The sequence below is a fragment of the Dipodomys spectabilis genome, unplaced genomic scaffold (genome assembly GCF_019054845.1).
Source record: "Dipodomys spectabilis isolate Male_0828 unplaced genomic scaffold, ASM1905484v1 ptg000145l, whole genome shotgun sequence".
Taxonomy (NCBI): domain Eukaryota; kingdom Metazoa; phylum Chordata; class Mammalia; order Rodentia; family Heteromyidae; genus Dipodomys; species Dipodomys spectabilis.
The window spans coordinates 21,479,102-21,492,695 of record NW_024870822.1 but is presented as its reverse complement, the minus strand read 5'-3'; the positions used below and the strand labels follow the sequence as shown (position 1 = coordinate 21,492,695).

At 43.0% G+C, this 13,594-nt stretch overlaps 1 protein-coding gene across 1 annotated transcript in view; it reads left to right on the top strand.

Moving 5' to 3' along the window:
- Parva (parvin alpha) overlaps positions 1 to 13,594 on the top strand; it is a 152,417-nt gene that overhangs the window by 96,878 nt on the left and 41,945 nt on the right. Inside the window, exons 2-4 of the mRNA XM_042691446.1 lie at positions 4,680 to 4,769; positions 4,851 to 4,921; positions 8,393 to 8,495. Coding sequence (XP_042547380.1) covers positions 4,680 to 4,769; positions 4,851 to 4,921; positions 8,393 to 8,495 — 264 coding nt within the window. The remainder of the gene's footprint in view (positions 1 to 4,679; positions 4,770 to 4,850; positions 4,922 to 8,392; positions 8,496 to 13,594) is intronic.

Genomic DNA, 13,594 nt, shown 5'->3' with positions numbered 1-13,594 from the left:
TGTTCCTTAGAAGCTCCTAGAAATTTCCTCTTGGAGTTCATTAACTAGGTTTGTATCATGTGACAGTACTTGAGCCAATCACTGCTACAGTGACTAAGCATTGTGACTAAACCAACTAGTATCTCAGCTTGAGACTCAGGACAGGGAAGTATATACTGGAAGCAAGTGAAAGTTCTTTTAATAAAAAGATTAAAGCTGAGCCTAATGTCTCACACCTGTAATCTTAGCTGCTGAGGAGGCAGAGATGATAAGAATGGAGGTTCAAGACTAGGTCCAACTGGGAAGGTGGCTCAGTGGTAGAGTGCTTGCCTTGCATGCATAAGGCCCTGGGTTCGATTCCTCAGCACCACAGAAGCAGAAAAAGCCAGAAGTGGCACTGTGGCTCAAGGGTAGAGCTCTATCCTTGAGCTGAAGAGCTGATGGACAGTACCCAGGTCCAGAGTTCAGGTCCCATGACCAAAAAAAAAAAAAATTAGGCCAGGCAAAAATTCACAAGCTCCTCCTCAATCAATAAAAAATCTGGGTATTGTAGCACATGCATGATCCCAGCTATTTGGAAAGCATAAACAGAATGGCTTAGGTTTTCCACCTACACCCAAGGGCTGGCAGTGTTCCTGAACTGGCCCAGCACCTGCCTAGTAAGCACAAAACCATGAGTCTAGACGCCCCCCCCCCCCCAAAAAAAAATACATATATAAGTAAATAAAGCTAAACTTAAAGAATAAGGAAGAAGTAATGGGCAGGGTCAGCTATTTGTTTTAAAGAGAATGCTTTAATACCTCATTTTAGAGGAAGTTGAGTCACAGGAGACCTACATCTGATAAAAATAAAAGTGGATTCAAATCCAGCGCTTTCACATTTCAAAATCTATCCACAGACTTTCTACTGTACAACAGGATCTAGCATCAGATTGTGATTCTAGAAAATGAAAGACCCCACTCTTGGGGTAAGCACTGCACAGGTCAGGCAGTCTCCCGCCTTCCCAAGCCTGACCTTCAGCCAGGCATTTAAGCTGTTTATCAAGTCATGACTAATGGCACTGTGAGACACAGAGGGCTGCACATTCAGACCTAGTTTCAGATTGTTAGAGGAGGTTCAGGGATAAACATCATATTCAGATTCTGTGCTGAGAAAATTCAGTCGCAGCTCTTTGTCTTTCCCGAGTACAGATATTGGCAAGGGGCTTCTGCTGGGCCCTGCTCTGGCTTAATAGAAATGAAACCTCCAAAGCAGGCAGGCTGTTTTGGGAAAGTGGCCACTAATGGGGCCCCATGGGGCAGGGGGCCAGGCCTGAACTGGGCAGTTTGCATATTCACTTTTACAAACAATTGGCTGAGAGTCAGCAGTTAATGGAATGGGAATGATGTTTCTGTACCAAATCGTTTCCTGAAAAAAACATTTCCAATTGCAAACATATCTCAGCCTTTCTTCTTAGGTTTGTTATGTCTCTGTGAGTGAATTAAAGAGGCAGGGTTGAGGGAAGGTTTCTGACTACAGATTTTTTCATCTGAAAACATTTTCCACAATGATCTACACTACAAGGAGAGATCTCATTCAGACCCACCTTCAGGAGTCCTGGCTGAGACTATTGCTTTTCTAGTCACACTTCAGAGATGTTTAAATACCTCTGTGTTTACAAATGGGCCCTCGCTATGCAAGGATCCTGGGACAGGTACAACCTTTCTTCCTTTACAGAATGCAAGCTGGGAGATGCTGCTTCAGAAATGCGCATGTGCATACAGGGTCAGGAGAAAACATAGATGTTCCCCTCTCTCCCAAGGTGAAATCCATTCCGTCCCATAAAAAGATATTATCAAATTCTGCTTTTACACATAACCTGTGTGGGTTAAGTCTTGCGATTTGGATTTTATATATTAAACACATATTTTTGAGTGGGTATTAGAAAATATCAGGTGCTTTTCTGAATGCATATGCTAATGCACTTAATTTTCCCAACAACCGTAGTAGGTGTGGCATTATTATCAGTTTCCGGTGCCTCAGTTTCCTCATCTGCAGAATGAAACTGCCTTTGACTGGAGCCACACAACTAGAAAGTAGCAGCTCCTGGATTCGAATCTGGGCAGTCTGGCTCCCAACCACTGCAACCGTTTGGCCTCTTGGGGATCTAACAATGAAGAAAAGACCGAGTTGCAGGAGTTGGGGAGGGGGCCGTAGGATGAGATAATACTTAATAATTCTTGCTTAATATTTATTATGAATGTTAGGAAGAAAATAAAACATGACAGGGAGATGAACAAAGGGTCTTTAAGTTGGCTGACTGAGTATGCTGAGAAGCCATAATTGAGAATAGGAAAATGAATGATCCTATTTCCAGTTTATAGAATACAGTTTATAGAATACTGTGGCTGCAATGTGGCAAGTAAGTGGGGGAAATGCCAGAGCAGATAGTGGGCCAGTTAGGATGAAAGAACCAATGTGGCTTGAACCAAGATGGTGCTGAGAGGTAGAGCCTGAAAAACTTCCACAAGTGGAAGGAAAGGGAGAACTTAAAGGTATGATTCATTGGATTTGGGCTTGAGCCAATGTGTAAACAGAGGTGTCATTTATAGAGGAGAAGAATAGGGAAATAAGGGGTTTGTTTTTGTGCTGTTAGGGCAGGTATGAAGGTGTTGAAATCCCAGCAAATTTCTTCCATGTCTTAAGAGACTCAGCCTTGCATCCATAGGTAAGCATAGTTTTCCCCCCTTCCTAATATATGTACTAAAGTGCTTGTTGCAAAATAAAAATTGTGCTTTTTTTTTTTTTGTAAGAAAAAGCCTATGGAAGAGAGAAAAAATAGTAGAGAAGACATAAGAAAAAAATTGTAGAAGTCTAAAGAAGAAATTGTGGTCAGGATCAAGCCTGTAATCCTAGTTTCTCAAAAGGCTGTGATCTGAGGATGGAAGTTCAAAGCCAGCTGGGGCAGGAAAGTCCTTGAGACTCGTTAGCCGCATAGAAGTGGAAGTGGGGCTTAAGTAATAGAGCACTAGCCACGAGAGAAAAAGCTAAGGGACACTCTGGGTTCAAGCCAGAGGGATGGAGAGAGAAAATAAAACAGGAGAAGAGTAGAGAGAGAAAAGAGGGGCTAGGAAGGTGGCTCAGTGGCAGAGCGCTTGCCTTGCATGCCTGAGGCCCTGGGTTCGATTCCTCAGCACCACATAAGCAAAAAGAAAAAGCCGGAAGTGGTGCTGTGCCTCAAGTGGTAGAGTGCTAGCCTTGAGCTGAAGAGCTGAGGGACAGCGCCCAGGCCCAGAGTTCAGGCCCCACGACCGGACCCCCCCAAAAAAAAAAGAAAAGAAAAGAAAAAAGAGAAGCAATTGCACTTGGCTAGAAATCTTATATTTCCAGACCATTAAAGCTTCGAAGAGTCACCTCTTTTCCTGCTACGTTTTATGAAAGGGAATTCTACCAAACAGTGGATGTGTGTGAAGTTGAAGAGTCAAGCTGGTGACGGGTAATGCCAAGTGTCCCAGCTAAAGGACTTAAACACCAGCTTCCTAATATGGCTGTGTCTCTTTAAGATGGTGTCTATTTCTTTGTTAGGCAGACTCATTCCCTAACCAACTGCAACTATCAGTGAGTTTGCTGATGTGAAAGAACTCTTTGTAAGTGGCTGCCTTTTGCTTAAGAGTTCTTGCAAGTCTGTGCTGGCAATCAGAGAGGCCAGAGTCAATATTTAAAAAAAAAAAAGGAAAGATGGGCTGTTGCTTTTATTAAGGTTGATTGCAGCTGCCATATTAGCTCCTTAAGAACCTCTTGGTGACCAACGCCTTCAGAGAAAATGCTCCTTCTGTACTTAATTGGCAAAAAGTAAAGGGATGGAAGTCACGGCTTTTAGGAGGGGTAATCCAAGGTCAGCATGCACCAACTGCCCAGTGAATACTGGTTTGGTGGTTTAAAAAAAAAAAAAATGTAACCAAGCTCTGTGTATGGGGTTCAGCGCTTGGATGAGAGTCTCTAGTGGTCATTGTCCCATTTTAATGCTTCTTGAGGAAAATGGAATTGTAGATTTCTAGGATTTGAAAAGTAGGGACAACTTAACAGTCATCCAATGGGACTCTTCATCCTTACAGCCAAAGTGCACCATCAGTACCCTCGAAAGAGGTTAGGACTGAGCTATTCTCTCACAGCTGAGGGGGTTGGGTACAAGAAGGAGAGTGGATCCTGAGAAGACTGTCTCAAGGAAGGCTGCTCAAGAGAGAAGGGTTGAACCACATGTAGAAGAAGCTTACAATACAAACATAGGCTGAAACTGGCAACCTTTTTCCAGGCCATAAGCAATGGTTGGGCATCCACTGCATACAAAGCAATGAGCCCATGGTGGGGGGGGGGGGGGGGGGGGGAGGAAGGCAGAGGCATCAGAAAGATGTCAATGCCCACTCTGCTCCTGTTTATTCCAAAATCCTGTCTGAGAAAACATGTTTCTGTATGGGCAAGACCTTCCTATTTCTTAGGAAAGTGCAAGAGGTGACAGGAGGAAGAGGTGAGATTAAGGGGACAATTAGGTCCTCTTAGCAAGGAGCAGCTATGAATCGATCCATTGCAGGCTGAGTAACAGCTGTAATTTAACCTTTGTGGGGCTTTTTTTCCCCTCTCTGTCAATATTGAATGCATGTGTTACAGAGCTCCAACCTCCTGTCATCTGTCAAAAGGTAACCTGGCTCTCCTTTGTCTTTCAGTCTCGGAGCTGCAGGAGGAGGGAATGAATGCCATCAACTTGCCCCTCAGCCCCATCCCCTTTGAGCTGGACCCTGAGGACACAATGCTGGGTAACTGTACTTGTTATCTGTTGATCAGCTCTGTGCCTTCAAGTGTAGCTTCTCCACTTAATACCTTTCCTTTTTTTATAGAGGAGAATGAAGTGCGGACAATGGTGGACCCAAACTCACGCAGTGACCCCAAACTCCAGGAGCTGATGAAGGTAAGAAAAGAGTAAGAGAGGCTCCAGGAGCCGCCAAGCTCCCCAAGTGCCTATAGACCACCCATCCTCTGCAGGCACCCTGTGAGCTGTAGAGAGAACAAAGTTCCAGCAATCCCTGCCCTTGAGAAGCTCAGGGTTGAGTAGACGTGTACCCATACCTGGTGATTGGTGTTGGTCATAAGCACCAGAAAAGTCAGGACAAGTAAGCTCACCTTGGCCAATATCTCTCACATTCCCAGTCTTCCACCACTTTTCTCAAGATCCCTCAAAAGCACACTCAAACAAGAATTAGTATCACTCCCATTTTCCAAGTGAGAAAAAACCAAGCAGTTTGTCTATGGTTATGGGTAGAGAAGAAATTCAACCAGAAACATTAAATGAAATACTGTGCATCATGCCCCTTCCCAAACTGTTCACGTCTCGTCACTTCTTTCCCCTGGTCTGTGCCTTCATCTTCAGCCTTGCCAGAATACATGTAACAGAAAGGGCAAGTAAGTCATTCATAATGCAAACATACAGATCATTTTCCTGCTCAGAATCTGGTTGTCATTTCTTGTCAGCTGTAGAGTAAAGCCCACATTCCTGGGGGTTTTATTTGGAGTGTGCTGTAGTTCTTTCTTCAAACTCAGATCATCTGCCTGATGACCACTAACTTGTGCTTATTTCCAGCACTCACTGCCCCTAGACTTTGGCTGTCCACCTAGAATGCCTCTAGCTGCTCTTCAAAGGAGAGCCAAAGCTCAGTCTCTTCCTACAGGAAGCCTCCTCTAAACGACAGTGCTAAACAACAGCCTCTGTGTGTAGCAGTAGCCTCAGGTCTTTGGTTTTGTCATTCACTTCTTTCTCCTTCACTAAATGGTGAGCTGCTTGGGATTTTTTTTTTATCATTTTTTTTTGTTTTCATCATATCCCTAGGATAAGGCACAGGATATCAATATGGTAGCTATTTCAAAAACCTGCTATATTGACTTACTAAAATTAGAAGGAATCTTAGAAGCCATTTAAAAGTAGAATCTTACTGTCTCCATAGTCAAAGCAGCCAGTGCTTGGTAGAAAAATAGAAGAAGCCACTTGAGATTTGGACTATGTTATGTGGGACTGAAGGCAGTCTACCCCAAGGAGATGTTATAAATGTTACTTTGGTCTTTTTCCTGCCTTACGTTCCTTTGGTCTTTTTCCTGCCTTACGTTCCTATCTGTGCCATATTCTAGAGTCCAAATAACTCTCAGAAGGATATGGGGACCATGTGACCTTACATTCGGGGCTATGATCTGAGCCCCACAGTAGAGGAGGGGCTGGGCTATGGATATTGAGTGTCTGGCCCTTTCCTGATTCTGTCTGTGCTGTACCCACAGATGACTGCCCAGGCCCTGCCCTTCCCTTGCTGTGCCAGATGGTGGGAAGCTGTGGGTTGAGATTCTGCCTTTCCAGGGGTGCTGGTCCTATTTTGGCAAGGATGCTGGGGTCTAATTCTGTGCTAGTCTAGTCAACCATGCTAAAATGGGCTGTGCAGTTATCAGCTTCCCAGGAGATCGAGACATGGTCAGAGTAGGCTCTGCATGGGACAGGTCTCAGCGCTGCTCTGCCAGCCCCATATTATACTCAGGCCTAGATTGTAAGAGAGGAAGTTTGGGCCTGCACACAGCAATGTGTTATTTTTCCAAACTCTAGGATGCTATCTAAAGACACAGCATTTTTTTCTGCAGGATATATTCCCACTTCCAGAGAAGGGTTTGATTTTGTAGATGTAGGCTACTTTGGCCACCTTGAAATACATGCTGCTAGTCAGACCCCTAATCTTGTTTTTTTTGGGGGGGGAGGGGGTCCGGTCGTGGGGCTGGAACTCTGGGCCTGGGCGCTGTCCCTCAGCTCTTCAGCTCAAGGCTAGCGCTCTACCACTTGAGCCACAGCGCCACTTCCGGCTTTTTTCTTTTTGCTTATGTGGTGCTGAGGAATCAAACCCAGGGCCTCATGCTTGCAAGGCAAGCGCTCTACCTCTGAGCCACCTTCCCAGCCCACCCCTAATCTTCTACTCATTCCTGCTGCCTCCTGCCTGTTCCCATCCTGGGGGGGCATTCTTCACTTTCCTGTAGCGCATGGATTCTCCATATAGAACCCTTTATATTATAATCCTTTAATTGACTAGATATATGCCCCCACAAGCTTCTCTTAAGACAGACTAGGTCTTACTGTTCGTTGGCTACAGGACATGCCTGAGACCTCATAGGTGCTCAATTATTACCATCATCCTCCCTTTAACACAGAACAATGTGCAGTGATGCCTCCCTTCCCCAAGCTCCACTGTCAGCTCTTAGGGCAAGAGAACTATCCTGTATCTGGATTGTCTTCAGGATGGGGGAGGGAGGGAGGAGTGTTCACATACCTGTGTACAGTAACCAGAACTCATCAGTTTAATTAGAATCAGTTAATTTGATTATATATAAATAATATCTTGATAGATAAATGAAAAGGAACAGCTAAAAAAGAACAGCAGTATGTGTTTGTCTTCTTACTTGAACAGAACTGCTGATATGTGGCTCTCAAGGGTGTTGATTACATAGATGTCAGCTTGGTATCTCCAATCAGTGCCTGATGCACATACCATCAGCCAGTGACAGTTGCTGAGACAGGAGAGGGGACTATGTTCCTGAAGGGTACAGAGAGAAGCACATGCTTTAGACTGAACTGACCAACAAAGCACTGCTATCTGCAGCCCAGAAAGCTTTGTAATCCTAGGTTGTTTTCTTCCTTTCTGAGCATATAGATGAGAGTAACCACCCAGCCAAGTGCCCTCATGGGACAGCACTTTATATAATAAGATCTCCCTTTAATTGAGTTTTTGGTCCTTGACACAGGTAATTCTTTCAACCACCTAACCTAGGAGAGATACTGCCATCTTCCGTTTTAGAGATAGGGAGCCAAGCACTCAGAGCAGAGGACCAGCTTGCCTTAGATTCATAGGCCATAGAAGTGTGTGTGCATGTATGCACACACACACAAGTTCCTACATGACATGGTGCACACACACAGGTCTATAAATGATACCATATGTCACAAAGAAGCAGAGACATATTCCTAGGTATTAGAGTAACATAAGCCCACATGCACACCTAAATAGACAGTTGGACATAAAGGGAGCCGGTGGAACTGAGATTTCAACCTATTTACATAAAGCCAGAGCCCATACTCTTCCTGAACAAGATGCCCACCCACAGTGCTATTTACCTTCAGGAGGAAATGGCCAGGGCTGAGAGATAGCAGGGACACTGGTACTGCCGGCACTTGCAGGCTCTCCTGTGAAAAGGCAGAGTCACTGGGGGCCGACTCATAGCTACAATCTGTACAATAGTCCTGCGATCATACTGCTGCTTTTGAAATCGGAAGTTTATTTAGGTTTTAATTGTCCAGGATGAAAAAAGCTGGTCTCTAAGAAATACCCTACAACTCACTCTTATCCCTTCTTCCCCAAAGGTGCTCATTGACTGGATTAATGATGTGTTGGTTGGAGAAAGAATCATTGTGAAAGACCTGGCTGAAGACTTATATGATGGACAAGTCCTGCAGAAGCTCTTTGGTAAGAGGAGCATTGCGGGTGGCAATGGATGATAGCTTGGTCCTAGCTAGGAGGTAGGCTGGGATAGCAGAGCAATGAAGACGGCTAGTAGCCTCTGGAATATGAAATGAATCTGACCAGATGGGCCTCAGCTTCCCTGGTAGTCCAGGGTCATCTGCTGGGTAAATTAAAAGACTCTACTGTATAGCTGGAAAACATACTCACCCTATACAGAAATCACGCATTCATGGCCTTTTTACTTGTATAGGAAACTTTTGATGTGTGTGTCCCTCTGGGATCTATTAGGCTGAGTTTTCCCACCATCTATACAAAGGTGCATGTATACTACGTTGTAGTATTACCTGTGTGGCATGAATGTGTTGCTGCGTGACCTGTAGACCTATGTGTATCCCTGGGCTTGGTGGACTGTGTCTCTATATATGTGTATTGCCTGTGAAGTGAGTATATACCTTGCCTTACTTCATATCTCTTTATGTGAAAAATATAAGGAAAGTAAAATACAGGGGCAATCTTAACGTGGATGGACAAGTTCAGCTCGAATGAAAGTGGGTTTCCCCTCCCTCTCTCTGACCCAAACCTCCCCAGCCAGTTCTAACTCAAAGCCTTAGCTTCCCATTATCACCTCCACCTGGGAGCACCAGGGACTGAATTTAGCTACTCTGTCAAAAATGTGTCTTTCTGCCTTCTCCGCTTCCTTGTTAGGCACCCTCATGAACAGGAGTTCATCAAGGCTCATTGCTTTTTGCTCAACAGTCTCCCCTGGATCCATCTGCTTTGCCATTTTTATTTGTCAGACCTGCTTCTCTCTGAACTACTGAAAAAATTCCCAAACTCTTCACCTTTCCCTCTCATCTCAACGTGTGCCAGTCCTCACTTAAAACTCCTGTAGCTCTTTCCTGCCAGACATCATCTAGACCCCTTAGCACCACATTCAAGACATGCCCTCCCACTCTCACACGTGTAGCTCACCCAATGTGGTATTACCCGTGATGTTCTTAGAACCATTCCTGATGCCCAACAGGAATTTTTCGTCATTGCTAGTTTCACTATTGTTATCTCCACCATCACTACATTATCATATTGGGCTTGTATATTTATACCCTGATACTTGGCTATTCCTTCTGTCCCCAAGGCCATTTTTCCTCCTTCTACTTTGGCTGCCATTACTACTTATTCTTTGAATCTCCTATACCTCCCTTTTATACCCTGTACAATACAGTCACATACAGAAGAGTCTGTCCTCTTCTACATTTACTCCCCCCCCATATAGCTACAGGAATAGATATGTATGTGTACACATATATAATACATATTATATATGTATTATATATTATATATATATGTTATAAAATATATATTATATATTATAATACATATTATATATGTCTAGACATAATTATATGTTTAGACATATATATAACATTTATATAACATACACATGTCAAACATCCTTAATCTGAAAACCTGAAACCTAGTGAGTTTCAGTCAAGACATATACACTCAAGATATTGTCAAAATACTGCCATAAATGTATATGAACCAGCCAGGTACTGGTGACTCGTGCTTGTAATCCCAGTTACTCAGGAGGCTGAGATTTAAAGAGAATACTATCTCCAATTAACCACCAAAAAAGCCAGAAGTGGAGTTATGGTTGAAGTGGCAGAGCACCAGCCTCGATGAAAAAAAATTAAAGGATAGCATTTTGACCCTTAATTCAAGGCACAGTACTGATACATACATACATACATACACATACAAAAGTATGTGAACCATAAATGAATTCTGTTCTTAGACTTGAGTCTCATGCATAAGATATCTATCTATATAGATATAGATATATATGCACATAAGCTAAAATCTGAGAAATACCTGAAACACTCCTGGTCCCAAGCATTTTGGATAAGGGCTATATGACCTGAATAAATGTGTATTGTGTATATGCACATGATTGTTTTATATGCAAGACTTATATAAACAAGTCTGTCTTAAACAGGATTGTTATCTGTAGCTGTTAGTCAGTACACGAGGCCTTGTTAGAGTTGAGAGCCATGTCTTATTTATTTTCCAGGCTTCTCCAGCACTGTCAGATTTCCTAACACTTAATCAATGTATATTAAATGAATGAATGGCTAATATAAAATTTAGTAATTTCTAGGAAGCTAAACTGATTTGGTACTCAAACATCAATATTAATGAGTATTAATATTTAAAGGCTGTAAACTCCAGCTGAATACAGAAAGGAAATGAAAAGGCTTTTGGCCCATATAGATATGGAGAAGCCATGAGCCTCACTGAGAATCTCTTCCAGTGTCTGCAGCTGTTAGCCCCTCCAGCAGTTTCTAACCAGGCTCTGAAGCTGTCTTGAAATGGTGGAACATGGCCATGAAGTAATGGAACGTGGTCATGGAGTAATCTTGCCTCCAGGAAAGGTTACAAAACAGCCCAGTGTCACATCTGTGCAGTCGCAAGTCAGGCACCACATCTGATCAGATTAGGTTATTTCAGATTTCAGTGTTTCATGTTGAAAGAGTGATTCACTACAGGATCATGCTGCTTTGGGAAACTTAAGGTTTAAACCTATATCTTAGGTTGGATATTTTGCATTCAGAACCTGCAGGCAGATGGAAAGAATCAATTTGCAACAAAAGGGATCAGTCCAGAAACTGAGTTTTGAGTGACCCCTGTGCTTTTGAGTTCCTCTCTGGCCATATTCCTATCTTCCTTCTTTCTCACCCAATTTCTCAAAAGAGCATTTGGCATTCATTGTGCCTGCCTCCACAGAGCTAGCTAGTGCCTTCCATACAGTGGTACCTTCCACCATACAGCTGGTCAGCTCCTGTCAAGATCATCAGTGTCAATTCAGACTTCCTCCTCTTCTGCTAGCATGTGACGGAACATCTCATCACAGCCAGGTGGTCTCTGTGCTCTCCTGGTTCTTGACTGCCTGCTGACACTTGCTTCTTTGTCTTCCTTCTCCTTTCTTCCTCTGCCATGATTAGGGTTCCTCGTTCTTCATCCTGACTTGTTCTTCTTTCATACCCTCTTATTGGGTTACCAGTCCATCTATTTCAACCATCATTTCTGTCATAAGCATCCATGGGTCTCTATCTCCAGAACAGCACTCTCCTTAAAACTATTACGTTTAACTGCCTTCCAGACATGACCTGGACATCCCCCAGCCACCTCCCTCCCCCAGACTGAGCTGCTTCTCTCCTCTTCCTCCTCCGTACCAAATCTATTCTGTCTTCCATTTTGGTGAATATTTTCACCACTCAACATCAGTTTCTTAAATAAGAAACTTAGGAACTGTTTTGGATAGCTCCTTCACCTTTATTCTTGCCACTCTGTTAATCTCAAGTCCTGACAACTGCATTCCCTTACGTGGTACTTCAAATCCAGCTCACTTTTTAGTTAGTATGTGAAGCTCTTATTAGTACTTTGTGTCCTAGGTAGGATTAGCTCTAACCTCTATTCTCTGGCCCCATTATGGCTACCTTAGGGGGAAAACTTCTCATTTTCCTTAATCCAAAATCCTTTTATCTGTGTTTTACTGTCTCTTGCTTGATAGGAGATCTTTATATTTCACTAGTTCTCGTGACACTTAAATGAATAAATAGGACATTTTAAAAAGCCTTTTGACTCTGAACTAATTTTAGGCTTAGAGTTACAGAGGTTGGGCAAAGAATCTCCATATGTTCTTCTTCACCCAGGTTCCCCTCATACCCAACCATCCTACCAGTCAGTATCAAAACTGAGTAACTTTAGAACAGTGTTTAACATTAATAGTTGCTAATGTGATATCCCTTTTGGATCCTAGGATCTAGTCCACATTCCCATATTGAATTAGTTATCAAATCCCCTTCTACCCTTCAATCTATAACAGTTTCTCCAGTCCATGTCTTTCATGACACTGGAACTTTCCTTTTTTTCTTTTCTTTTGTGCTGGGCCTGGAGCTTGAACTCAGGTCCTGAGTGCTGTCCTGGAGTTTTTTTTTTTGCTCAAGGCTAGTGCTCTATCACTTGAGCCAAAGATTTACTTCTGGCTTTGGTGGGGGGAGGGGGAGTTAATTGGAGATAAGAGTCTTACGTACTTTCTGCCCAGGGTGGTTTTGAACCATGATCTCCAGTTCACAGCCTGAGTAGCTAGGATTGCAGGTGTGAGCCATAAATGTGCAGCTCAACACTGGCACTTTTGGGGAGTACTGGTCAGTTATTTGGCAGAACAGTGCTCAATTTGGATGTATCTATTTTGTCACAATTGCATTAACATTATGGGAAGGAATCCCAACAAAATAATATAGCCTTCTTAGTACATACTACTAGGCAGTATCTGATGATGCTCTATAACTTACCACAGGTAATAAGGCATGTGATATTACATGATTATAATAAAAAAAAAACAGCAGAGATCACTTTACTCTTTTTATCTTTGTATATAATTTGGGAGAAGACACTTTAAGACCATGCAAACAAATTTTTTTTTTGGTCAGTTGTGGGGCTTGAACTCTGGCCTGGGCGTTGTCCCATGCTCTTAGCTCAAGGCAAGCTCTCTATCGCTTGAGCCACAGCACCACTTCCTGTTTTCCGAGTGGTTTATTGGAGATAAGAGTCTCACTGACTTTCCTAATGCCCGGGCTGGTTTTAAACCTCGATCCTTAGATCTCACCTAGGATTACAGGCGTGAGCCACCGGTGCCCGGCCCATGCAAACATTTCATCTTAAACCTCTGCTGAATTTAGTGTCGTATCTGATGGTGGTTGTGGTGGTGGTGTGTGTATATGTGTGTGTTGCAGTTATTGTGGTGGTCTAATGGTGAGTGTTCCTGTTAATAAGTGTAGAAGGAATAAGCAAGAGTTGTCATGCTCGTTTACTTGTCACTCATTAACTTATTTGGTCACTTAATTATACTTTGGGTTGTGATCTAATGCTATCATTCATTTTTGTTATTGTTGTTCATATACATCCATCTTTAGTCACTGAAAGCTATCCCAGGTTGACTTATGGAAACTTATGCATACATGTTATTTCTCTTAACTAAGATAAACAACAAGGGAAATGTTATCTTTGTACTTTACTTATTTTTTTTTTTTTGGGTCCAG